Source organism: Trachurus japonicus, chromosome 5, assembly GCF_045865225.1.
Source record: "Trachurus japonicus isolate A0001 chromosome 5, Traja_1.0".
Lineage (NCBI taxonomy): Eukaryota > Metazoa > Chordata > Actinopteri > Carangiformes > Carangidae > Trachurus > Trachurus japonicus.
This window is the reverse complement of record NC_140911.1, coordinates 26,379,008-26,403,970: the sequence shown is the minus strand read 5'-3', so window position 1 is coordinate 26,403,970 and position 24,963 is coordinate 26,379,008. Positions and strand designations below refer to the sequence as shown.

The window sequence follows — 24,963 nt, the reverse complement described above, 5'->3', positions numbered from 1 at the left end:
AAAAACTCAAAAGAGAATTTGGTTTAGATAATGGTGACCTGTTTAGATATTTACAGCTAAGACATTTCTATGAGACAGTAATCAAAAGAGGAGTTTCTACAGAAGAAAACAAAGTGATTGAAGTATTCACTAATGCTTATAAATGTACGCCTGTTAAGATTGTTTCTAAGTTGTATAGAGGTCTACAAAAACAAAATGGAAGGAACTCACTATATGTGAAATTTAAATGGGAACGAGAATTGAACATTAAACTGTCTGACACTGATTGGCATTCTATGTGCAAGAACTCAACAAACCTCCACCAGCTCTAAAAGATGGAGGGAGTTTGGATGGAAGAATTTAATTCGTTTTTTCATCACACCACACATCAAAAATAAACAAAAGGTGAACAGCAGCAATATTGGAGGAAATGTGGGCAGTTGAGTGCCGATCACTCGCATGTTTTTTGGTCATGTGTAAAACTGCAGGGGTTCTGGGACAGAGTGGTTCAGATTCTGGAAAAGATTTTTTCTTACAGGATACCCAGAGACCCCCGGACTCTGTATCTGGGTTCGTCTCCAGAAGATACTATTCAAAAGAAGGACCTGTATCTTTTCAAAATATTGAGAAGGCCATAACAAGAAACTGGTTGAAAAGTGACCCTCCAAGTCCAGGGCAGCGGCTGGATATTGTTGAGGAGATTTACTTGATGGAAAGACTGACTTACTGTCTCAGAATGAAAGCAGGGACCTTGGACCAAAGGTGGCAGAAATGGTTTGTGTATACGAAAAAAGAAGAGTCTAATATGCAGCAGACATAATGGACAGGGATGAAAGCTGCAACCAGAGGGGTGTGCCCCACATCCACTTGTTACATATTTAGTTATTTTTTAAATATTTTTTCTTTATTCTTCTTTATTTACTTTTACTCTGTTTTTCTTTTCATCTTCTATCATTGTGGTGACTTGCATTGTTGTGCAATGACTCTTGTTTATGTAAAACAAAAAAAGCAAAATAAATAAAGAGTTAAAAAAAAAAAAAAATCTGATCAAGATGCCCATCTGGGTCAAATAGCAGCACGTACTTAAATTGCAGAAAATAAATGATCAGGGTGGAGTAAACAGAATTTTGAAGATGTCTTGTTCATCTGCCCAGAAATGTTGCAGCCAAAACCGATGTAGATGGGTGTGATGAGATGTGAGCACGCTGACAAAGCCTGACGTGACTCGACAAATGACTAACGATGAACTCAAATTCCCACATGCAGTGTTTATTTGTAACTTTCCCAAACAGCTTCTCTGACACTTTTTGGGGCAATACAAGTAGATCATTTAAAGATCACACACATACATATGAAAAATAAGATGTAAACACACATCACTATAGCTCTAATAGCAACCATAATAAAATCTAGCAACAGAGAATAACTTCTGTTAACGTTCTTATGTAGTTAATAGAGATGTCATGGTTTCAAAAGTACGGTGGCCCTGAGAGCTCAAGCACTGCAACTTAAGAAAATGTATGCATATTAAGGAAACAGCTTTATCACTTTGATAACTCATGCGCTCTTTAAAACACAAGGCTTTCGGTTAGGGGTGCAGGTGTAACGGATGTGCACTCAGTCCACCCATAAAAAAACGTGCTAACCAACCCGTCAACCTCTTGGTGAAGAGGTTAGCATCGTCGCCTCCGGTGCAGGAGGTTGTGGGATCGAACCCCACCTAGGGCAGGCCGTGAGAAACACAACGCAGAGGGCCAGATATGATCATCGGCTACACAGGTACCAATGGACAATTTAGCCCAAAAAAGTTAACATCAAAGTTGAATCCTAGCCAGTTTCATAGTTTGTAGTGTCCTCCCCAACAACTCTGTTGTGTTTTGGGGATTTGCAGTGCATGTGTTGTCAAACCGATGTTGTTTTGCAGCACATTTAGCAGACTGTTAAGCTGTCAGGGCCACTGTATCAAACAGCAATTTCAGTGCAAAATAACCATTTTGTTAACAAAGTTAATTGAACCATATCACAGAACAAAAGCAACAACAAAAGCAAAGACAAAAATTACAACATTTGACAGCAGTACAAACTTGCAGAAAAACAGTCTCACTGCTAACTTATCTCAACCTTCACCTTACATGTTAAACCTTCCATTTGCAGACATGTGTAGTCATTTGCTGATGGATGCATTATATGGATAACTGCAGAAAGAAAAAAAAACTGTTGATGTGAAATAAAAAGGATGCTGCTCCAGCCTGGTGTGTTTAATTCCTGTGGGAAGGTGCAGAGAACTTGCAGGTGTGTCGCTTTGTGATGTTCAGAGATTTGTTGAAGCTCTTTGTTACTGGATAACTTGAACAGACTTTAGTGCCGTTGTGGTGATGTCATTTACAAATGAGGCCTTAGTCATTCCTTGCTGCGGGACAAATAGTTGAGTATTAATCGGTGTACCACCTAAGCAATTACACCAAATTTAAACTAATAATCACTGACAAACCCATGAACTAAGGTGAGCTGTGCTCATGGCAAATTCTCAAACATGCCTCGAGTTGCAGGGGAAATCTGTTCGTTATAAACATCAAAGATGGTTCCTCATGTGTGTGACAGTCATGCAAGTGTTTCCTTCAACCTGAGCTCCTAGATTCTTTAGCTGCATTGCTTTAGATTTTATTTTAAAACCCCCAATTTTTCAGTCTTTCCTTCTCTGTTTCTTACAAATACCTAAGAAAGGTGTGGACTTCAGAGACAAAGTGGACACACCCAAACACTGACACATTTTCCCAGACAGGTTTAAACCTCAACTCACCTTCTTCAGGAAGCTTTGCAAATCTTTTTCTGACCACAGGTTGTAGAGGAAACAGGACGCAGCTTTGCTGGCCTTAGGGAAATACCTGAGACGGAGGGAAAGCAATTGTTATCGGATCATTTCTGTAAATCATTGATGCATGCAAAATTTAGTCACCGATGAGTCATAGGTGCTCCCAATAGTCTTATCTATTCTTACTGGTACACATCTCGCTGCACGTCTGATGACTTACTTGTTTTGGCTGAGAGAGCTTAGTGACTGAATCAGGCCGTTGTTTAACAGGCGTTTGCCCATTTCAGGTTCCTTCAAAAGCAGACAGTTGGCAGCCTGACAGGCCATGGCCAGAGTGTCATCAGACTCATTCCCTTGTGCGGTGCCGGCGGTGATGATTCCCAGCATCTCTGGGAGGGCCTTACGAGCTTCAGTGATGAGGCAAACAAAGTGAAATCCTACTGGTCATTTAACCCAAGCAAACACAAAACTGCAAACACTTGTTCAAAACGATGGATTTTAGTGATGACTTAAATCTGACACCTTCGCAAGAATAACAGTCGGATGGATTCTCTTCCACATACTCTGTCTCTTTGTATTGTAGATACTTAATCATATTTATCTTTGCAGGTGACATGATTTATTTTTTTAACTGGAAAGAAAACAGAGCAACGCCCTACAGGTTTTCTTTCACCCTCTTCTTACCTAAAGCATTGTGCAGGTTTGGGTTCTTGGTGAAGTTTCCTACCAAAGCCACTGCGTTCCTCTGCAGATTGACTTTGTCAGACTTCAAAAAGGGGGTGATGACCTGCAGGCCATTCAGCTTCTGCACAATGGTCTGACTCATTACACCGGAGACCTGTGAATACAGATAAATGAGATCAGCTCCTCAACTCTGCATAGAAAACCTAAAAGAAAAAAATCCTGGTCAGTGTGTAACAGCAGGAGATTTCTTTTCTTACAATGCCGTCGTGTGTGGTGAGGTTCTGCAGCGCTCCACAGCAGGCCTCCTTCGTCTCCTCTTGCTGGCTACTTTCAAGCAGATTCAGGTAATTCTGCAGAGTCTTGGAGTGGAACAGCCAGCCTGCTCCGTTAGGCTGCGGATCCTCAACCACCGGGAAGTCAAAGTGACGCTGGATGAGAAAGAGGCAAGAACATCAACACATTAACATGTAGCCTCTGAACTCTGTGTATTCTTGGCTTTGTCCTGCAATATTGTCAGTCCTGTTTGTATTTGTACTCAAGCATGTAGATAGTTGCATTATATAGTCTGCCAATGACATTTTACATACATTTGACATTTTTATGTACATAAAAACTGCATACACCACATTAACATCCCAAGCATTAATTACACATATGTTCACCAAAACAGGTGACTGGTGACTGATCTGTCAACCCATAAAGCCATGGAAAATAATTAAAACTACAAATTAAGTGTTGAATGAAATAACTAATGAATCTGAATGAACTCTTAAACTGGTCTGGGATACACATCAATCAGCCACATTATTCAGAAAGCAGGAGCAAGCAGCGACAACCACATACGTATACAGTATTCAGAGTACAATAGTGTCACTCTGTCACCCTCAGCCTTTGACAAGATAGAATGTAATTTTAAGTGGCCTAATGTTGGTACTTATTTAATGAATAAGTTCACCAGAGTTAAAGGATTAACCATAAGACACATGTTGACAGGTTCAGTCTAGACACACTGACAGGTAAAATGAGCTGACATGATCAAAGGCAAAACCTGGTTTACAGGGTGATATCGATTATTTTGGGGTTTAAGGTGGATGAAGATTATCTGCATGAGATGAATTATGAAGTGCAAGTTACCATCATGCGCAGTTCATCTCACTGTGTGATTATGCAAAGAGTTTGATGGGAATAACTCTGGTGTCATTTCCGCTTCGGGTAATTGAAAATTCCAGGCACACCATGTAACACAGAGCCTCTAACACGCTCCTACGCACTGTCTGTGAATCAACAACATCGGACATCTGTAGCAACAGTGACGTCAAACCTGCAGACCTTCTGTATAACCACTCAAAAGGTTGAACACTTGCTGTTTAACCACCTTGTTCAGTCTTAGACCACAAACATGCAAATCATCAGAGTAAGGGCTGTTTGCCAGGGGTTCGTCTCACCTCTTGCTCAGGCGCTTTGCTCTGTGAATTGAAGCAGCTAATGGGGCCCGTGTCTTCCTGGCTGTTGCTCCTCTTCCCAGTCTTGGCCAGAGCCGTGATCCTGCTGAACAGAGTCGGGGCCTCGGCCTCCAGCTGGAACGTCAGGTTGTGCAGGATGCACACACAGTTTTCTACAGACTGTTTCAACAGGGAGAATAGTACATAAGGGCACATGTAAAAGTGTTGTTTGTTTTGGGACAAATACATTCACTATTATCATAATGACTTGATCAGCAGGAGCAACAACATCCATACCACAAAATGCAATCTAATTTAAAGCTTTGAAAGAAATAAAACAGCTGTAACAATTGAAATGCTCAGGTCTTGTACTGTAAACTGGTTGGTGTATTATGCTAAACAGATAATATCTTAAACACATTACATTCTCAGTGACTATGGGTCAGTCTTCTTGACAGAGCACAGTGATTTAAAAATTGAAAAATAAACTAATGAAAAACAATAAGCAAACAAGTGGCTAGTAGTAGTAGTAGTAGTAGTAGTAGTAGTAGTAGAAACAGATCATGATTTCTATTGAATCTATCAATTATTCTGCTTGAGAAGTCTCTCTGGTGATCCATAACCCCAGAATGTAATCAAACACTGTGTATCCTGTCGGTGGTGCTTTCAATAAATTCATTAGCACATCCACAACTGAAGGTAAAATATTATAGGACTCCTCACAGAACACATTCAAGCTATGACTCAGACACTGTTGTTTTTGGAGTACTCCTAATGAAAACCACATGTCAGTCACATAAAAGGCAGATCAGCTGTCCCTAATGACAAATGCCTGTGTTTTTCCACACTTGTCATGAAGGTGTGTTGTACAGGTGCCTGAGAAAAGGGGAACTCAACGCAACACACACACACACTGCAGGATTAGTGGGCAGTGTAAGTAAACAATGTCTGTTTGTTTCACCTTATCGTCTGGTTTTCCTGCTTCCACAGAGTCACTAACATATTTGACCAGAGAGTCGACCAGCCCTCGACATTTTCTCATCGCCTGTCTGTTGTTCTGCTTCGCGCTGCTGATGTTTCTGTTGGAAATAAAAATACATTTGTCAAAAGCAGAGTGTGAAGAAGTGACAGATTCAATGTCATGTCAAAGACCTTAGTGTTGCATTGCAGCAATAGCTACTGAAGCTGACCGCAGCCTGTCCCATCCTGTATTACCACTTCCGTGAAGATTCTGTGCTAACTCCTTGTGAGCGAGTCAGTGCAAGAACAGTAAACACACAACAATAGCTGATACTCTTAGCATCCAACTACCACCACCATCACCACCTGCTCACAGAAAGAAATGACATTTGGCGGCAAAGAAAAGAAAAACTCACAACGTTCTGGACTGGACTGGTTCAGGACTGGTAGCCTAAGTAAACGGAGCCTAAGGCTAATGTTAGCAAAACCCGACATATGACTCCTTTAATCAACATTTGGATCATAGAATACAAGACTACAGAACATGCAAAATGCATTAAATATTTGAACTATTGATGTAAAAATACTAGGTATTTTAGCCTTTCATCCTACTGGAGAGGCCTTTTGGATCAAGGGGTGAAATGTCTTCAAGAATCAAATAGAAATTCAGAAGCCTTCACCTTCAGCACCTAATGAATCAATTATGACTCCACCAGATGTACTTGTTTGATTAGCAGAAGTTATGACAAAGCCTTGCTGCAAAGCTTTCAAGTAGGGATTGACTAGAAATCGTTGTCTTGGTCTGTCTCGTATTGTCTGACTGAGATTAAAGGGATAGTTAAACATTTTTGGCAAAATAATGAAATAATCATGTATAAGTATGTAACATTACGACACACAAAGTAAATACTCAGAACTTTTGAAATCACTCTGCACAGCCGTGTCTGACATGTAAGTTTCGGCTACGCATTCGAAAACATCTCTGTCTCGTAGCTAATGTTACATTATTATTTGTAGGTCACGCACTTGTCCATGAGAGCGTTTTGGAGTTGTTGGATTGTGTATTTGATGAGTTTGATGAGGGACAAGGGACCAGTACCGTTCACCACCATTGTGTTCAATGAGCAGCTTGCGTCTCTGCCCCACGGATCTCAAAACAACATGCACTGATAATTAAAGGTACAGTAACAAACCTACCCCTACGGGATTATGGCAATAGGCGAATGTGCCAAAATGTTGAACTATCCCTAATTACATTTTACCTTAAAATCATGTGCCAGTACATCCAATGCAACCACGCAAATAACAAGACAATTACTCCTTTCTGTCTGACTAGGAAGTCAGCCAGAGGATTTACATTTAAAATGTGTTTGCTGATGCAGCAGAAAGCATGACAGTTTAGGGCCTGTGATTCAGATTTTGATTGATGGTGATGCTATACAGTACATGATAATGTCAGATCACGAAACACCTACAGAAACACCTACAGACCCCTGAGGGGATTTTTTATCAGCAACGGCATTGACAGAAAATGCTTTCCAGGTGCAGACAGGTAATTAAATGGGATGGAAAAAATGACATAGAACAAAAGGCTCATGCTACCAGACAATACATCATCAACAACTCTCATCTCAAGAGCCTCATTTAACCTCCATGAAGGTAGGTTTTACTGTAGGGATGCTACTGTATATTAGACTCAACTGAGTATCTATATCTATATCTATATATATCTTATATATAGATATAGCTGCAGCAAATTGGCTGTTAATAATTTTTGCACTGGTGCTTTGGATTATGACGATTCTTTTCTCATGCATAACATCATATTCAAACAACAAACCCGCCCAGATGAAATGCTCTGTTACTTAGTATTAATTTCTCTTGAGCCTATTTTTTTCTATCATGTTATATTTTTATAAAGAAGTGTATTTATTGCTTGCTTTGGGGTATGATTATAGCTCATGTGCAGTTGTATGTTTTGCTTGCCTTAGACATCCAGTAGCATTAAAGAGGAGCTCAGGGTCTTGGTTTGCCCTGTCAGGACCTGTTGTGCAAGGCAGGATCACACGCTCCATTAGGACAGGCAAAGCACTCTTCAGCAGATCTGGCTTCAAGTTGTCTGTGGAAGACAAATTCCACAGGAGACCTGGTAGAGAAAAATGAAGCAGTATGTTTACCAAATGTTAAAAAAAAAGCCTTTTGTAAAAAAAAAAAAAAAAAAAAATAGACGTAAATCCATGCTGTGATTTACAGGATGTTTGTGATGTTCAGGTGCACTCTCACACACTATTTTAATAGCAGCTTAAGCTTTGTTTAATATTTGTTTAATTACTAAAAGAGCATCAAGTGGATTGTGGTAACACACTACAGGTGCTGATGCATGCACTTCTAATTGACTGTGGGGCCTGAACAAGATTACTACGTTTCACTCACACTCACATGGCTGTGGGAGTGTCTGCTGCATGTGTATAAATTGGTTTCTATACGTAGCTACATCAGTGCCACTTTGTACCTGTCAGCTGCTTCTGTATCTCTACAGAGTTTGTATCTCGGAGCAAAGCTGCAGCCTCTGTGATGCCCCCGTAGCGATGAATGGCCTCCTTGACACTGTTATTTTTGAAGGACAGGTTGCGCAGAGCAGCCGAGGCTGTCTGGCTCACCTGTGAGCTGGGGCTGTGCAGCAGAGCCACCAGGGGGGGGATCCCATTCAGCTTTATTACCTGCGGGATAAGGAGGCTTCAGCAGTGAGCACACCTGGGGAACACAGTGATTCACCACAAACCAAATGACAGAGACTTTCAACAATGATCTTAAATTACATTACTCAATATTTTCTAGACCATATGAGCGGAATCTTCACTTTGAAAAAAAAAAAGACAGATAAAAACATGTTTGTGGTGCAAGACCCAGACCTCCAGGGACCTCCACAGAAATGCCAGGTTTGCTGCATTTTAAAGTATTGATGCTCAAGATTTTTCAAAAATCAAACCATGTTTCGATCATATTTCATGCCTGCCCCCCCCCCCCCCCCCCCAATAACCTCCCTGTATCGTAGCTTTGACTGCAGTGGCAGTGTCAGAGTCCACCATCATCATGTCTACCCACGCAGCGTCACAGTTCACTGTTCACTCTCTTAACACCCTATCAGACCTGTATCAAGTTCCTGCAGATGCAAACCAAGTATTTCCTGCTGCAGGTTCATATTGAGAGCATTTATCTTGTGAACATTGGTCTACCCACTGTGTAAACAGACACTGGTTTATTATTTTTTTTATTGTGCAAGGAATACTTGCTGCAGAATGAAACCATTTAATACCATGGGTTTCACCGCATCAAGTTGCAAAGGTTTTAACTTTACTGTCTTTGGTAGTTTCGCAAATTACAGCTTTAGATTGTTTTGTACTCACATGATAAATATTCTGAAATAAAGTTAACTTCAAATTTAGGACTTTTGATGGGGTGAGTTGCTATTGATTTAATTCTCATTTTCGTAAGAGTAGCCTATATATCTAAAATATATTGCCCACCTTTGCGAGTGCTGCCATTTCATAAGCTTTCTCACTGAATATCAGGTTACATCAGTTTGACATTATAAAATAAATCGATAAAAACCATTAGACAAACCACCTCATCTTTGGTCTTGTCATCAATGAAAGTGTTGTGCTGAATGTAGGAAGCAGCACAGTGCTGAAATGTCTCATTGTCACTGGAAAGACACTCCACAGCCTCCTTCATAGTCATATCCATAACCTCTTTGACTCCATTTAAGCTGTAAAAACAAAAATTACAGTCCAAATGCTATTCATACACACTGTGAGTTGGACAACCTCAGTTAGTTTCTGCACACAATTGTCTTAAAGGGACAACGAGGAGTTTCTATTCGGTTATAAAAAAGTCTCACGTTAATGTGGATGAATCTCCGCTACCCACATTTGTTAATGGGCCCATTTTCGATAAATATATTGTTCTGTCTCTATCGTTATTTTGTTATTATTAGTGGTGGTGGAAATGCTGGTCGAGCCGACCAGCGTTTCCTTCGTGGCGAGTCATGAGAATAACGCAGCCAAATCGCCGTTTATGGTCGGAACTACGACGGTAACTGAACCTCTTTGAACCTCTGACTTTAATTCTTTATGAATGAAAACATGAGTTTCCAAAACTCCTCGTTGTCCCTTTAATATCATATAAAAAAATTTCAAAAATGAATCTGGTCAGTTCCCACTCACCCAGAATCTTCTTTGCCCTTGACTGCATCATCAATGACTGCAGACTTGCAAAGCCTGGATGAGTCAGTTTGGGTGTAGATGACCGGGGTGTGTGTTTTGATCGGACTTTTGTTAATTGTATTAGATGTCAGCTGGATTCTGTTAGATATAAACTGACTGGAGGGCCTTTCTGTCCTGTGGATGACCTTGTTGGAGAGGAACCTCTGCATGGGAACTGAAGATTTTGTCACAGAGTACTGCAAGGCCATATCAGGCTCACTGCGGGTGGTGTTGGTCGGACCAGGGGTGACGGGGCTGATGGGAGCGTAACTCCTCTCGTAGTAATAGGCTGAAGGTGCCCTCTTCATCTTCACGCTGGTTCCCTTGGAAATGTTGACTTGCTGCCGGTTGGTGTTTTTCTCGAGGCTGCGCTGCAGAGCCAAAGGATACATATGTTTGTAATGAAAGCAGCGAGGCCAGGAGGCAGAATGACTGGAATTGGAGATGGCAACAGCAAATCAAATTGCAACAGATCTTATGGTTGCAACCCTGTGGATGGTTACATGACTGTGGCTGCCTCTGCAAAACAGGCTGGTAAACAGATATTTGTCTGAAGAGACAAAGAAATTCTGGAAGTGTCAGAAAACAAGAAACAGAAGGAAAGTTGACTGGGGACAAATCAGCTTTGAGTTTTGTTTTGTTTTTTATTATAGTTATGAGACCCCCCCAGTGTATGTTTCAGTGTACAGTGCTACATTACACTGAAAAATGTTGTTTCTTCTTCTAGAAAATGCACTGGCTCAGTGTTTTATATAAAGTGGTTTATTTTTTAAGAATAAAAATATTAGATTGTTCCACTGTATGTAATGTATTCATTTTAGTTTCAATTATTATAGTTACTATTATTCAATTATTTGACTGACTGAAAGGTATTTGTGGTTTTCAGCTTTTTAAATGTGATGAAGATAAATGAAGGGTTAATGATTAAATGCAATCTGTGGTTTAGGATAGATACTCACACAAAGCTTGACTGACATTTTTTCTATAAAACAATAAATCAAGTGATAAAATATTAACAAAAGCCATCAATAAAGAGAATAATTATGAATGAATGAATGAATGAATGAATGAATGAATGAGTGTTTATTTCGATCACAGCATCAAAATTTCAACAAAACAAATTCAAGGTAGTAACATATAGCTGGTCGAAAAGGGTTGCGGCTGAAGCAAAGCTTATAGCTGCCGCACCTTGCAGCCCTAATCGAAATGTGTTTTACAAACAGAAGTGCTAGTTTTAAAATCACAGCGCAATCAGCCTGACGAAACATTATCTGTGAGCTGTGGAATATAGACTGCGGCTGTTCTGCCTCAGAGTTGTGTCATTTTCTTTAGAGCAGCACCACTCAATGATGCCATAAAAATAGTGAGTGGTGCCATAAAAACCACATAGTATAAACTCCATAACTCACAGTTTTAGAGACACCATTCCCAAAGAACACCAAGCCATTGGATGCACCCGAGTGCGCCTTGAAAGTGTCCACGAACACGCCGTCATACAGAGGGCCTGAGGAGAAACGTGCAGGGTTATCAGCTGTTATCATACAGTAAGTACACAACACATCACTGCCACTTGATGGACTGTCTCTGGCAGAGGATGTGAGGTCTGATCTAGATCTGATCTGTATGTAAAACAGTGGAAACTCATAGCAGGACAGATTCTTACAGCCTGCACGGATTCTTTTTCAAAATAAACCTGTAAAGTTCACACTGAAAGTATTATTTTTGACCTTTTGCATATTGACTCGTCATATTCAACAAGTTCAATTAACACTGTAATTCTGTGATTAAATAACTTTTCTAAAAAAAAATTTTTTTAAAAAGCAGACGTTAAAAGGTTTTGACCTTATAAATAAAGACAGGTTTCAGACTTAGAGTGTCTTCTTTTCATGGATAAAGTTTTGTGACTCACTCATTGCAAACCAGTTGCTCCACAACATGAGTAAATATTGTATGAAAACCTTTCCCACGCTGCTGGAAGAAAAAAATACTGCTCTCTCAGCACATTATTTATCACTAGTACTGACGGATTAAATGTGCTTATATCAGCCTAAGGAATAATAAAAACCTGTTTGCAAATGATGCAACACGTGCGGATTTAGGTTATTGGTTCCCTACTCTATTCAATTCACCAGAAAAATGAAAATTAATTTAGAAAATTACTAGTCCAGTTCACATGGACGTGACCTCGGCGTTGTCCAGACCAATTGCTAAATTAACTCCAAGTGAAAAAAAAAAAGTATTTTCACTACAGTCAAACTAGTGCCAATAGAAACCCCCGTGGTATTATGTAACAGAGTCGTGCAGCCAACACAAACAGCATTACAAAGTGATGTGTCAAAGTTTGTGTCTCATAAATTGTGATTGAAAGCAAGGTGAAATAGGCTGCTGAATCCTGAATATTCATACTCAGTCCTCCATGTGCGGTGTTATGTCTACGGCTCTGGTGTTCTTACTTGTTGGAGACAGAGACGAGGACCCGCTCCTGCTGCTGAACTGCCTGGACTTGGTCCTCCTGATGGTCTGCACTTGTTCCAGGACGCGTCGCTGTCCTGCTCCGTACTGGTTCACGGAGGGCACCGCCAGCGAGGTGTCGTCCACGTTCCCGATGGAAATGACGGACTTGAGGGGATCCAAACTCATCATCTTGCCCGTCTCCTGTGATTTACTTCCGTCTGTCCCTGCGACCGAGCGACGTCCAGAACCGACTCACCGCTGAAGCCCTTCCGCTGCGGACAGAGGTGATAAAAGCGCACCTTGCCCTGCCCTGGGCCCTGCCCCGCGAGGCCGCGCCCATGCTGCAACAATGAACTACACTCACTCACTAGTGTGTCATTAACCCTCAGCCTGCGCGCTTTTCCTGCTTGGCAAATGCTTGTTTAGCGGATGACTATGAAGCCTGTGACAGTACATCAACTGTTTAGTTGAATATCTCTCCATTGTCTGTATTTTTGTAAGTAGGCTATATGAATATTGTGAATATTAGCACTACAATTATTTGACTCCTACTTGATGCATTTCAGATGAAAAAAAAAATCCAAACCTTTTGATGGGTGCATGTAAAAATAATGCATCGTTAAACCACCTTGTTTAGTTCCACCTCCAGCCTTTCCTAAACATAGTGTCACTAATGGTAATTTAATGTAGGCCAAGTAGCCTATTTACTTTTCCTAATAGAGGTAGCTTACTCATGCATCATTGTAAAAGCAATGTCGACATTTGAAAATGCAAAATAAATATCATCAGCATGTACTGGATGTTTCAGAAGTAAAAGTTATTGTGTTGAATCCTACCAAAATAAAAGCACAAAAAGTCACCATGCCCATAAAGTGTGATAAGGAAAAGTATTCTGTTGTTAATCTGTGATGTCATAATTAATAATAATAATTTTGATCCTAATGCACCAGTGCTGGATATCACCTCAGTGTTGTAGCTGTGAAAAGCAAAAAAGTTTTTCATTTTATTTAAATAAAAATGTTCTAAGTTTACATATCTTAGATTTGTTTGTATAATAAATAGATGATGATTCAACCTTGGGTCTAAAACAGTTTCAAATGGAACCATCTAACCCCGGATACGGGTGGAAATTAGCTCAAATCTGGCATATTTACAACAAATGATTTTTGCGTGCTCATGAACATGCAGAGTCCCATTACAAATAAACAAATAAATGAAAATGAAATAGACACGGAAGAAGACAAATGGATGGATCATCTAAAAGAGCATCCTACGAGAGAGTGAATTAATCTTTGGTTAACACGAAACACCGCAATCCCTTATCTTTAACAATGTCTTATGTGTTGTATTTTGATCATTACCCAAACTTTTAATCCAAAAAAGTTGCTTCTAGCTGGAAACACATCAAAATTGTACAGAAGTACTTAAGTAAATATAACTCCTCTTGCGTATTTTACAATAACATGTAAAAGATCTGCGTGACAATACGTTTAATTAATACTTCTGAACTCCTACTTAATTGAATATCAGTGCAGTTTTTCTTTTATCTATATGAGCCATTTTATAGTTTTTATTATTATTATTACTGGTATATTTAAACTTAAGTTAAAGGGTCTAAGTGTACTTTGCTGTAGGGGAAGCATCTGGTTCAGCAGTTAAATATTTAAACAAGGCAAGTTAAATATACTGTCAGCCACAGCCATCATGTCAAACAAAGTGATGCACAACACAAACAATAAATAACACAGAATACTGATGAAATTTAAGGAACTATAGCTGAGTCCAGACATGACACCTTATTATTCCTCCTCACCTGCAGCCACTGTAAGAGAGGGGAGCTCATCAGAACTACATAACTACCACACACTGCAAATAAAATGTGTAGGAAAATAGTTTCAACACTTAAATCAGATCACTGAATATGACAGCTTTTTACTAATTCCCACCACTTCATTGTGGACCAGCTTGTTTGACTTACGGGAACATGAATTAAACAAATAAAACAAACCCTGACTCAAACCTGCAGCTTCCTGAATTTCTCACTGTGAAATTATCAGGTCACTGGAGAAATGATGCGCACAGTACATACTGTGATATACTGTGAATATTTCAGCTCGTCTTCTCCAAACAGTTAATTATAGTTTTCCTAATTTTTTTTTTAAATAATTAGCTTTGGCTGTGCCCAAATTCAACAGTATCAGAATCTCCAGTAGCACTGAATTCAGTGGTTTCTGGAGTTTTTAACTTGCTGGAAGGTATGTGTCATTTAAATCTGCATTGGGAAACAACTAAACATTTGAACATAGGCTACCACACCCATGGGTGCTGTTGCCCTGTGGGTGTACATGTGCCAGCTGGCAAATGAGATATTCACCATCTCCTCCCTGATGTCTTTTCACTTTTGTCTAGGAATTGGTGAGTGTTCACTGACAAGAACAGTTTTCTTTTGGAAGGTGTCCCTGTCAGATGTTGCTCTCTGGTGGAGAATGTGGGCAACTGTTGCGTGCGGTTTAAATCCTCAGAAACCACTGTCTACCAACTTTTCACTTTTACCCCAAGCCACAGTCATGTAGTCATAGAAGTAGTATAATGCCTTTATTATTGCTTTCATTATCATGCCCATCACAATTTTCAATTGGAATGAACATCAGGTGTCATCTGAAACTAAAGTTAAGACCTACACAGTCATTTTCTAACACAGAAGTGACAGTTGAGAATTGAATTAAAAAACAATCAGTTATTGTCAGGCTCCATCTGAGTCATAACAACATTTTACAGTGATAATTTCCCAGGACACATCAGTGAAAGTGGTTCATCTGGTAAGTCAACTGCATGCACTGCTCACTAAAGATGTACTACGTGATTTTAATTAGCTGCAGTACAAGATGTCCTATGATTCATGAGATCAAAAAAGGTCAAAGTTAAGAGTATATATATAAGTCAGGGTGTCTTCAGTGCATTCACGCTACTATACTGGGGAAGGGGAGAGTAGATTGTCTTGAACATAAAGGTACTTCCCAGTGCAAGACTGAATAGAGGAAGTGAGACATGCAGATAAAACGTGTCCCTTTTGCTCCGGTGCACTACGCTGAAAAGTCTAAACTGGTGCCTGAGGATCCTTGTCTTCAAGTGCTGCTGCAAGTTCTCCATGAAAAAATAAATGTTCCTGACCTTCAACCCTTCGCAGTGTCTGTGTCCTGTGTGCAGCACAGACCACTTCTGCCACTACTGAAGAACATCTCTAAACACACTGGGATGGTGAAGGACTCTTCAAATCACGAGGGACACTTGAAATTAAAAACAGAAACAACTGGTCCCAAAGAAACTACTGGCGGGTGGAATGCAAGTCGGACCTCAGGCTAACAAAACACAAACAACCTTCAAAGAACAGCAGTAGCACAGAAGTATCTTATAGTAAAACAGGAAGCATAGTGGTGGAGGTGCATAGAGGGAAAACCTAGAGGTAATAAAAAGCTAAAGACGAGTATATAAAAAGTATAAAAATGTCAAAAGCATGATTGTGTCCGGCACTGCTATCAGAAACATCCTTCAATTATTCGTCAACTCCATTATACTGCAGTATAAATTTAAATCTCTAAAGCATAAAACACATTCAGAGGAGTGGTAACTCCTTCAAACATCCATCTTAAAGCTTACTTCAAAGGCTTCATTCCACGGAGCCTGCTCTAACCCAGTTGGCTCTGACTCTATTCCTCTGGGTCAAAGGCACTGGGCTCCTGACCTTCCGGAGACTTCCGCTGGGCGTTGTGAGGCTGAGCCAGAGGAAAACCTCTCAGCTTCTCCTGGAGACTTCCTAAAGCCAGTCTCATCTGGTCCTCAGCCCCCTGGAGAGACTTCAGCTCCATGGTATAGAAGATGTAGAGCAGAGAGGTTGTCAGCAGGATGGCGAAGCACAGCACAGCCAGCAGGTAGAAGGAGGTACGAGGGAACGGTTGCTCAGCTCCCAGAGCCAACCAGGGCACAGCGGCTATGACCAGCTCCAGGAACAGCAGGGCTAAGCCCATCGCTGCTGTGCGTGTCGCTGTGTAACGCATGCTCTCTGCACAGTGGAGGCCCACTTTGACTTCAGTGCGGGCCTCTGTCACAATGTCCACTAACTCGGCCACCTTCTCTGAAGGAGTGAAAGAGAGTAAAGAGAAAGAACAAGTCAGATACTGAGCAAGAGTTGATGACCAACTTTAACACGAGCAAGTGTGGTTTTAACACGGTGAGATACCACACAAATAGACCAAGAGTCCTCAGCTGTGTGAGGCTGCAATGAGCCCCATCCGACAGGATAAAATTTCAACATGACATGAAATATTAACAGTCTTCCTTGTTAATTCACAGGAAGTAGTCTGTAGCAGGCTGTGTCCCAGTTCAGGGAGCCGCTGTAGACCTTGAAGGCCGAGCTGAAATGAGATGGTCTGATTTACAGAGGACATACACTGTGCGTCACCAGCTGTGTCCGCCGCCCGCTACCATTACCTGTTCCTGTCACCTAGCAACCTTTACAAATATTTGATATTTAAGGCCCAGGGTTGTGTGCAGTTAGCATCATTAGCTGGTGATCTGAGTTGAAAGACAATATTTACATTTTGTCTCTCTGTGCAAGTTGTTTGCTTTCATTATCAACACAAAATGAGTTTTGAACAAAGAACAAAGAAAAAAAGGCTGCATCTGTCAGCCACATACATGGATGTAATATAAGAACATCTTACTATATAGTATATCCATGGCTGCATCTGAAGAAGCCTTTACAATGGGAAGCCTAAACATGCTGCATGGACATGCCAGCAGACAAGAGTGCTGTGCAAAATGCTACCATGCTAAACTGCTCATAGCTACTGTACAGTGTATACATACTGATTATTACCGTGACAGTGAATATCTCATCTAAATTTTATTGGATATCCATCAAATAACCATTGAGATATTTGGACCAAAGTGATGGGCCAACCTGCGGCATGCCTAGAGACCTGTGGCTCGCATGACCAGTTAAGACTACCTGCAGTATAGTTCTGATCTTTTGACTGCTGGTCTCCATCAGCCTTGGGTGACGTGCTGGACTCCAGCCTCAGTTCAGCAGTCAGGGCCTCATGGTCTGAATATGGGATAGAATGCTCAGGGACGGAGCCTTTGGTGGTGGACATGGAATCACAGAAGATGTCCGTTTTGGGACAGCCCTGCCAATAAAAGGAAGGAAATGTGCAGCAGGGGTTAAACAACATTACAAAATGACTCTTAACATGTTGCTGTGGTGTTGCAACTCTACCTTGAACAGGATGTAGTCAATTCTGATTCCTTTCTCAAAGGGACCAAGCTCCTTTTTACTGATAAAAGCGTTGTCAGCTATGAGAGTCAAACCGTTTTCACACCCCTGAAAACAGAGAATAACTGTTAACATTTACAGTCGGAAGGAAAATTCACTTTTAACTCTGTATCCTGATTACTCCTTTTGTAGAAGGGGCAAGTACTTCCGTCGGTTATGATGACATTTTATCCTGATGTGGTGCCACAATGTCGTAGTGGCCACAATACTCATGAAGTGTGCTCAACAAAATGTTGCATGTCAGAAGTTGTGATGTGCGATAAATGACACCCGACTCTTAGGGCATGGTCAAAATAGCTTTTGCTTCCAAACAAATAAAGGAATGTGGTTTAAACTTGTGTGACCGCTTATATCCTGACGCAGTCTGTGGTTTCCTCAAGCTGCCTTCGTGTGAGTAAAAAGTCATCATGACTAATATGATTTATGACTGACACTACAGGCTACAAATCCATGTTACAACACATTTGTTTTGTGTAATTGTAATTACTGAATCAAAACAGACATATTAATGATAATATTGAGCTTCTTTCTTTTTATGACCTACATCAAACTTATCGGTCTCTAAATAAGAGTCTCGGAGCCCAGTGTAAGACCTCAGCAGCCTGTTGCCAAGGTCCTGTGGATGCAAGTTGAGGTCACCGCCTAAAATCACCACATCTGCTCCAGCAGAGGTGTGCCTGAGAGGTGGACAAAGAAGCACAGTAAGGGAATTGTAGTGTTGCCTTTAACACTCACTTATGTGAGGAAAATATGCAAACATACACTGGAGTAAACAAATAGTGGCTCATTGTGTAAGTGCTGCAGAACAAAGCAGGGGCACAGTACCGAACAAACTGCTGCAGCTCCCAGGCCTGAACCACTCTGTGAGGCAGATAAGAGTCCTTCTCTCTGCAGTACTCCGCATGCAGCTAAAAATAAATACACAGGGATCAGATCCCTTGATAATTGATCAATAACTGTACATACTATACAGGCAGGGCTGAGAACCAATGACATGAAACCTTACATGAGTCACATAGACATTGGCAGTCAGGTTGCCAATGCTCAAGATGGCCATCCCAACAGCTTTTCCCCCAAACCAGTCACCATGGTGAGCCTGTGAATGAAGAATGAATTGATGGAAAAGTCACTGCTTAAAGTGGCAAATCTTGTATAGTAATCTTTTCATGCTAGAAGGAATTATTGCACTTTGCACTCTGCTGTTCTTTTCCTATATTTTGCTTCTAAAACGAGAGACATTGTTTAGTGAAAGAAATCCTATTGACTAGCTGCAGTCTGGATTTGACTTGGAGATTTCATAACAACTGCCAGTGTAGTAGGAATATTTAAGAATGTTTTTAAGTCTACTTTTTCATTTTGTAGTGCTGCAACAGTGTGTGTTTCTTTCTATTTTCAGGATATGGGTATTGTCAGAGGCTCAGATTTTACATGCAGCAGTACTTTTTAGTAAAGTAAAGAATCAGAATACTTCTTCCACCCGAGTACAAAACCCCCACTTACCATGTATGGATAACCGTTCAATGAGTAGCGATACAGAAACGTGTCATTGATTCTGTATTTGGAGAAAATGGCCAACCCACTTCCTATGACTCCACTGCACGATGGAAGAAGAGAAAACATCTTAAGAAAAGTTGTATGTTTGCAAACTTTGCACATGAACACCAGCTTCATCAGCATATGGTTATGATTTCTTTAAAAAAGTGTTACACCCTGTCTCCATGTAGATCTCCACTATTCTAGTGTAAGTAGGTGTTATCTGTAGGAGATGTGAGAATTTATCTACCAGAGTTGACATTTTAGTGAGCTGCAGAGGGATTAGGAGGGTAAGGCCTTTGATTAATCTCTGTCTTGTGCCTTGGCATGAAGGTCAAAAAAGAATTAAGCTGCAAAAGTTAATCCTTAAGGTAAGGGCCTAAGCTTCACATAAATTGTGCAGATGGATCAATGCCGTGCAAGAAAAATTCTCGGACAGCTCTTCAGGAGCCTTTTGAAGATATGACAACTTATTCGTGAATTTTAATCACAGACTGAAAGACATTCAAAGGTAACAAGTTGAGAAACTATTACACAGCAACATTGGGGTGAGAACATGAGCATTACCTTTTGAAGTAATGAGAATGAGGATGACCACAGGCAAGTTTCCTTTTTAAGAACAAGTAGTCTTTCTCACTCCACACCTAAGAAAACCGGCATATTAGCATTCACATCTACAAGTGGATTTTAAGCTTACTGTTAGTCTTTACTACAAAGTACATCACATGGGACTAAGTGCATGAGCAGAAAAATCTGTTAAGTGACTCCTCAACTTATTTGCAACTCAGCTTCCACCAACCTCTTGCAGTAAAACAATATCATGCCCTTCCTTGCACAGCATATCTCCGATCATGGTGTAGCGCTGACGACAGTGTTTGCTCAAGTAGCGGATCCCCCTGTACAAAAAAAGAAACAGAATAGGGACAATGTGTTCATGTATATAACAATGTACAAAGAGAACATTATAGTGCATTTTACTGACCAGCAGTTCAGAGAGAAGACCCGGACCCTCAGAGAATCTGTGTTAGCCATGCCGACAGATCAGTGGAGTCGTAGATGTGATGATGGGGGCTTCAGAGAAGGAATGTGAGATCAGGTGAGGTGACAGGGACAGCACCTGGCGAGACACATATTATGTTTTAGTTGTGTCATTAGGTGTCTAGGAACACAGACACACCCAGCACTGTGCACTGTAGTAAAAGAAGAGCAATCAATCAAGGGAAAGCTATTTGAGCATCAGTCTACTGAAAATTGGAGGCAAAAGGTCAATGTGTACATAAAAGCACAAAACACTTTATCATATGATAAAGCACAGTCATGAGTCATATGGGTAAAGGCACACAAATACCCATTAAAACTGCATAGTAAGCATCAAAACTGCAAACAAAGCAGACAGCCACATGGTACTTCCATTTCTTGAACTACAACAATTTGAAAGATTCTGCAATTTATATTGATAGTCTGTAAATAAATCTGAACCATTCATCTAGAAATCTAGTAGTAGGGTAATTTCTTTAAATTGTTGTAGTGAGCGATCTTTTCTTTTTTTTTTCTTTTCCTTGTGTCGTTTTACTATATTTTTAACTTGTAGCACTTTGAATTTCTTGTGAATTAAAAGTGCATTATACATTACATTTCTTCTTCTTATTATTTATTTATATCATTATTGTCATGTTTAAGTCCATCAATTTTTTGTTTAAATGTAGCTCTGTGTTTATGTGAAGAACACAGTAAATCTGTGAAACTAAATAAAGGTATTAAACAATAGTAAAGGTGTTACAACTGAGCTGACAGTGACAGGATTGTCAAACGGTGAGAAATGTGTTTTAAAAAGGGACAGGTCAGAGGCCATCACATTCCCTCTGGTGAGTGCCACAATACACAGGGCCCAAACAGAGTGCTGACATAGCTCAGGCCTGTCTGGAGAGAAAAGAGGGAAGCAGCACTGTAGTGAAAAGCAGTCAAGGGCCTTTGGTGTCAGAGGTGATAGTTGTTTGGAATTGTCAACACTAGCTATTTACTTTGCATTAGTATAGAGAAACAAACAGCAAAAGCAGATATTCAATACACATTTCCCCTCACAGGTCTGAGACTAACACTAGCTGTACAGTGCATCTGTGTTTGTATCCAAAATACTGAGCAATGCTGCATCAAATGTAAAAGGAATGGACAGGTAATGTCACAGACATTTAACAGCAGGTAGCCCAGAACACTAGACTTCAACCCAAAAGCAAGATGAACTCACTGACTTCTTTTCTTTTCTGACAAGACATATGTGATTTTCTATTGTTCCTTCTACATTATCCTTCATTTTCTAGACAGATGGTCTCTGAACACGTCCTCTTGAGTTGAGGGCTTTTTTTCTTTTTCTTTTTTAGCCTACTTCATGCTATTCTAAAAATAACTTGTGATAGTAAGCTCAATATTTTTGATTTTTTGATTTTATTCTAAGTTTGGAACAAACAAAACATTTAGTGTGACAACAGTATTAACAACACAGCAATGTTTTTGTTGCTTTTTTCTAAACAATGGACCGATTCATAACCTGTGACACCAAATGATGGTTATCTTCTGTTCGCTATGGGCCAGTACATAATGCAGAGGTAACTTCAGCTTGTTACAGTTTTAGCTAGCCACCGTTAGCTGCTGTCAGAGCAGCCCTCTGGACACTTTCTCAGCTTAGGACAAGTTTCGATTAAACTATCGGGAAACTGACAGCTTCCCACTGGTTCCTATTATTAGTTAGCTATTAAATTAACCCGTTAATCACTGGCATGTCGTTAACCTCAACAACTGCTAAAGCAAGTCAAGCTAGCCACCAGGCTAATCCCGGTAACCGTGGTAACCGACTCATATAGTTCGATTATGAACTAATGGAACTCACCTCATGAACCTGTTGTCGCCGGTTGACGTTAACTGAACTACAGTAACCGATAAATGCACAGCGTCGCAATCGGCTCTGGACCCCAAAACACTTCCCTTCAGTGAGCTGCTCCCTTGTTTGTAAAGTCCTAGTTAATTATAATCGAGAACACAAAACCTGTGTTGGTCAGCATCTCGGATAACTAACACTAACTTAGCAGTGTTTGGCCAATTCCATTGCTGCGTGCTTTTCCTGTCGGCGTACAGTCAGCTGGGATAAAAATAATTGTTATGACCTCCGGTTGCAGTTTCCCTCAAAATAAAACAGACACTTGAGCTATATCCACATTTCAATGGCAGACAATCCAACGAACATGTCTGGATAATGTGTAACGAGGTTATAATGATTATGAATACTTTATGGTAAACAGTAAACCTAACTTAACATTCGTTTATTTTTGTGCAAGATTTTTTATTTTGAAGACGTCGTTTCCGGTTTAATTCTGCCTCAGCCGCGTTGAGTTCTGGGAAATGTAGTTCTTTCAGCCCATCGTTTTCCGCATCCAGAAAAACTAAGAGAAGTGGTGGAAGTCTATGAGTCAAACACATAACATCAAGGATCTTTGCATACAGACTCTTGTCGGAAAGTGCAGCATCAAGGGAGTTGAATTTGTTCATTTGATGCCACTGCATCATTATAGGTAATATTTTACTTTTTACTGCAAAATATTCAAAAATATTTAAAATATTTTTTTAGATTTAAAAATATGATAATTTTGCAAATTATGGTGTAGCCTACTGAAATCAAACCATTGATTCTCAATTTGACAGCCCTTTGGTGAGGCTAGTTTGTGCCCAAACTAACTGTAAAAAAATACTAATACTTGGCTACAGTGATGCACTGTCAGTGTATGCGGGTCTGGCGAGCGAGACTACACACTCACATAGACATTCAGTAAAATGAGTAGGCCTACTGTATCAATAATTATTTTGTATTTTTCCGATTATTGAAAATGAGATGTAGAGATACAATTTACCAGATAACTGCAAGACCCTAACATATGGGACAGAATTTGTGTTAGCCTATATGTCATATTTCTCTGTAATATTAGTAGAAAAAGTACCATTGGGGACAAAACAAATTTACAATCATGTTTAATAAGTTTTCTGGGGGAAAATGGCCCCAAAGGCACCATGCGTCTTTTATTGTTAGATACATTTGTTTGATTATATAGTCCAACCTCTACTTTGAAGTATAAAATAGCCATTCACAATGGTAACAAAAAGTAAACCACCTTAAACCAAAAACAAAACAAAACAAAAAAAACCTGCCCACACCATTCAGAAAATGATACATTAGATATCTCATTATTAATTATCAGCACAGTCACACATTATTTTCAGTGAAGCATATGGCTGACACTGAAAGTCAAAAGACAACAGAATCAAAACAAAACATTAATCTTGATAAAGGGCAAAAAAAAGATGTCTGTATAAAAGATAAATTGAGAAACCTGCTAGAGGAGGAGTGTTATTGTATCTAGCTTGTGAAATATGACATTCAAAGCCAGGTGCAATTATTCCACTGTACAATATCTTAACTTTTGAATCTTTATAGCACAATTGTCCAGTGAACCACACAGAGTAGACACTTGTCCAGCAGGACACAAGGGGTGACAGATAGTTCTGTCATGAGTTTGAGTCCTGCAATACTTTTTTTTTTAAACATCTCCATCACAATGGAAAATTATTAACACATCTCCAGTACCCCACCCTGCCCTCCCGCTATTTGTTTACCAACCCTATAAATAACAATCAATGGTCATACTCCACAGCACAGAGACAATAGCTCTCATTCAAGACAATTATTTAGTTTGATTTTAAAATTATTTCATGTGTAATGTCAGTAAAAAGAAATGTCTTAAATATAAAAACTGAACTTTTATCAACGAATGCAGCTTCTCCATTACACTACACAGAGAAGAGTGAAGCAAATGAGCCGACTTCACAGCATACAATCTCTTTTTTAAACAAAAGAAACAGTGATTCATTTCTCTCCACTTTAGCCATGGTCTGAGTTTGAGTGCTAAGTTAACTGATCACAAATATGAACAAAAAGCCCCACCCCACCCCTCCCTCCCCTCCCCACGTATCCCCAAACAAAATACTCCTATGTAACACATATTCCTTTAGCATCCACTGACTCACAGTACAGAAACAATTCATTTTTCTATTTGGCTACATAACTCAAGGCAGAAAATAAGCACTGCTGTTGCTTTACCCCCCTTCTTGATCTTTTAAGTGCAACCAAGCACACGTCTTCAAACAGAGAGAAACAACAGGGGGATCTCGTAAGGATGGTAAAGCCTTGGCTTTTTTTTTTCAGGCTAGTAATGGTACAAGGCATCCTTCGTGTCAAAAGTCAGTTATAGATAGAGGCTTGTAAGACCTGATTTTTTTTAAAATTGTGTAATAAAACATAAAAAAGCAGAGCCTTAAAAATACGGTAACACAATAAACCTTCTCCCTGTACTTGGGACAGTTCGCAAAACAACAGGCTACATGAAAATTAGTATTCCCATTCCATTCCTCGTTGTGCCCGGATACAAAAACAGCCTCAGAAGATGTGAATCAGGGAGG

The 24,963-nt window shown here is 40.0% G+C and overlaps 2 protein-coding genes across 3 annotated transcripts; both read right to left on the bottom strand.

Moving 5' to 3' along the window:
- Positions 1–2,194: 2,194 nt before the first annotated feature.
- On the bottom strand, positions 2,195–12,893 carry pkp1b (plakophilin 1b). 2 transcript variants are annotated; one of them, XM_085777020.1, is made up of 13 exons: positions 12,596–12,893; positions 11,552–11,646; positions 10,104–10,513; positions 9,505–9,646; positions 8,390–8,597; positions 7,864–8,023; positions 5,879–5,996; positions 4,921–5,097; positions 3,733–3,903; positions 3,476–3,629; positions 3,012–3,198; positions 2,780–2,864; positions 2,195–2,389 (listed from the first exon to the last, which is right to left on the bottom strand). In XM_085777020.1, exons 1-13 carry the CDS (start codon positions 12,783–12,785, stop codon positions 2,315–2,317), a joined length of 2,172 nt encoding a protein of 723 aa, XP_085633146.1. In that variant the 5' UTR covers positions 12,786–12,893; the 3' UTR covers positions 2,195–2,314. The 2 variants fall into 2 exon arrangements, with proteins under 2 accessions (XP_085633146.1, XP_085633147.1); XM_085777021.1 differs by lacking the exon at positions 2,195–2,389 and having other exon boundaries at positions 2,771–2,864.
- A 2,283-nt stretch (positions 12,894–15,176) lies between these two features.
- On the bottom strand, positions 15,177–22,601 carry smpd2b (sphingomyelin phosphodiesterase 2b). The gene is made up of 11 exons (XM_085777010.1): positions 22,346–22,601; positions 20,444–20,578; positions 20,261–20,357; positions 20,029–20,105; positions 19,429–19,522; positions 18,935–19,024; positions 18,754–18,836; positions 18,473–18,605; positions 17,872–17,976; positions 17,605–17,782; positions 15,177–16,728 (listed from the first exon to the last, which is right to left on the bottom strand). Exons 2-11 carry the CDS (start codon positions 20,491–20,493, stop codon positions 16,304–16,306), a joined length of 1,332 nt encoding a protein of 443 aa, XP_085633136.1. The 5' UTR covers positions 20,494–20,578; positions 22,346–22,601; the 3' UTR covers positions 15,177–16,303.
- Between the last annotated feature and the right edge of the window lie 2,362 nt (positions 22,602–24,963).

What these genes read in the sequence shown, in the direction of transcription:
- pkp1b (XM_085777020.1), bottom strand. Translation starts at nt 12,785, where the DNA reads ATGATGAGTTTGGATCCCCTCAAGTCCGTCATTTCCATCGGGAACGTG. An exon ending in CTCGTCTCTGTCTCCAACAA is followed by an intron (nt 11,647 to 12,595) that starts GTAAGAACACCA and finishes GTTTCTCCTCAG; the next exon opens with GCCCTCTGTATGACGGCGTG. An exon ending in TGCAAAGCTTCCTGAAGAAG is followed by an intron (nt 2,390 to 2,779) that starts GTGAGTTGAGGT and finishes TTTGTCCCGCAG; the next exon opens with CAAGGAATGACTAAGGCCTC.
- smpd2b (XM_085777010.1), bottom strand. Translation starts at nt 20,493, where the DNA reads ATGGCTAACACAGATTCTCTGAGGGTCCGGGTCTTCTCTCTGAACTGC. An exon ending in ATATTGTTTTACTGCAAGAG is followed by an intron (nt 20,106 to 20,260) that starts GTTGGTGGAAGC and finishes CGGTTTTCTTAG; the next exon opens with GTGTGGAGTGAGAAAGACTA. An exon ending in CCAATGTCTATGTGACTCAT is followed by an intron (nt 18,837 to 18,934) that starts GTAAGGTTTCAT and finishes ATTTATTTTTAG; the next exon opens with CTGCATGCGGAGTACTGCAG.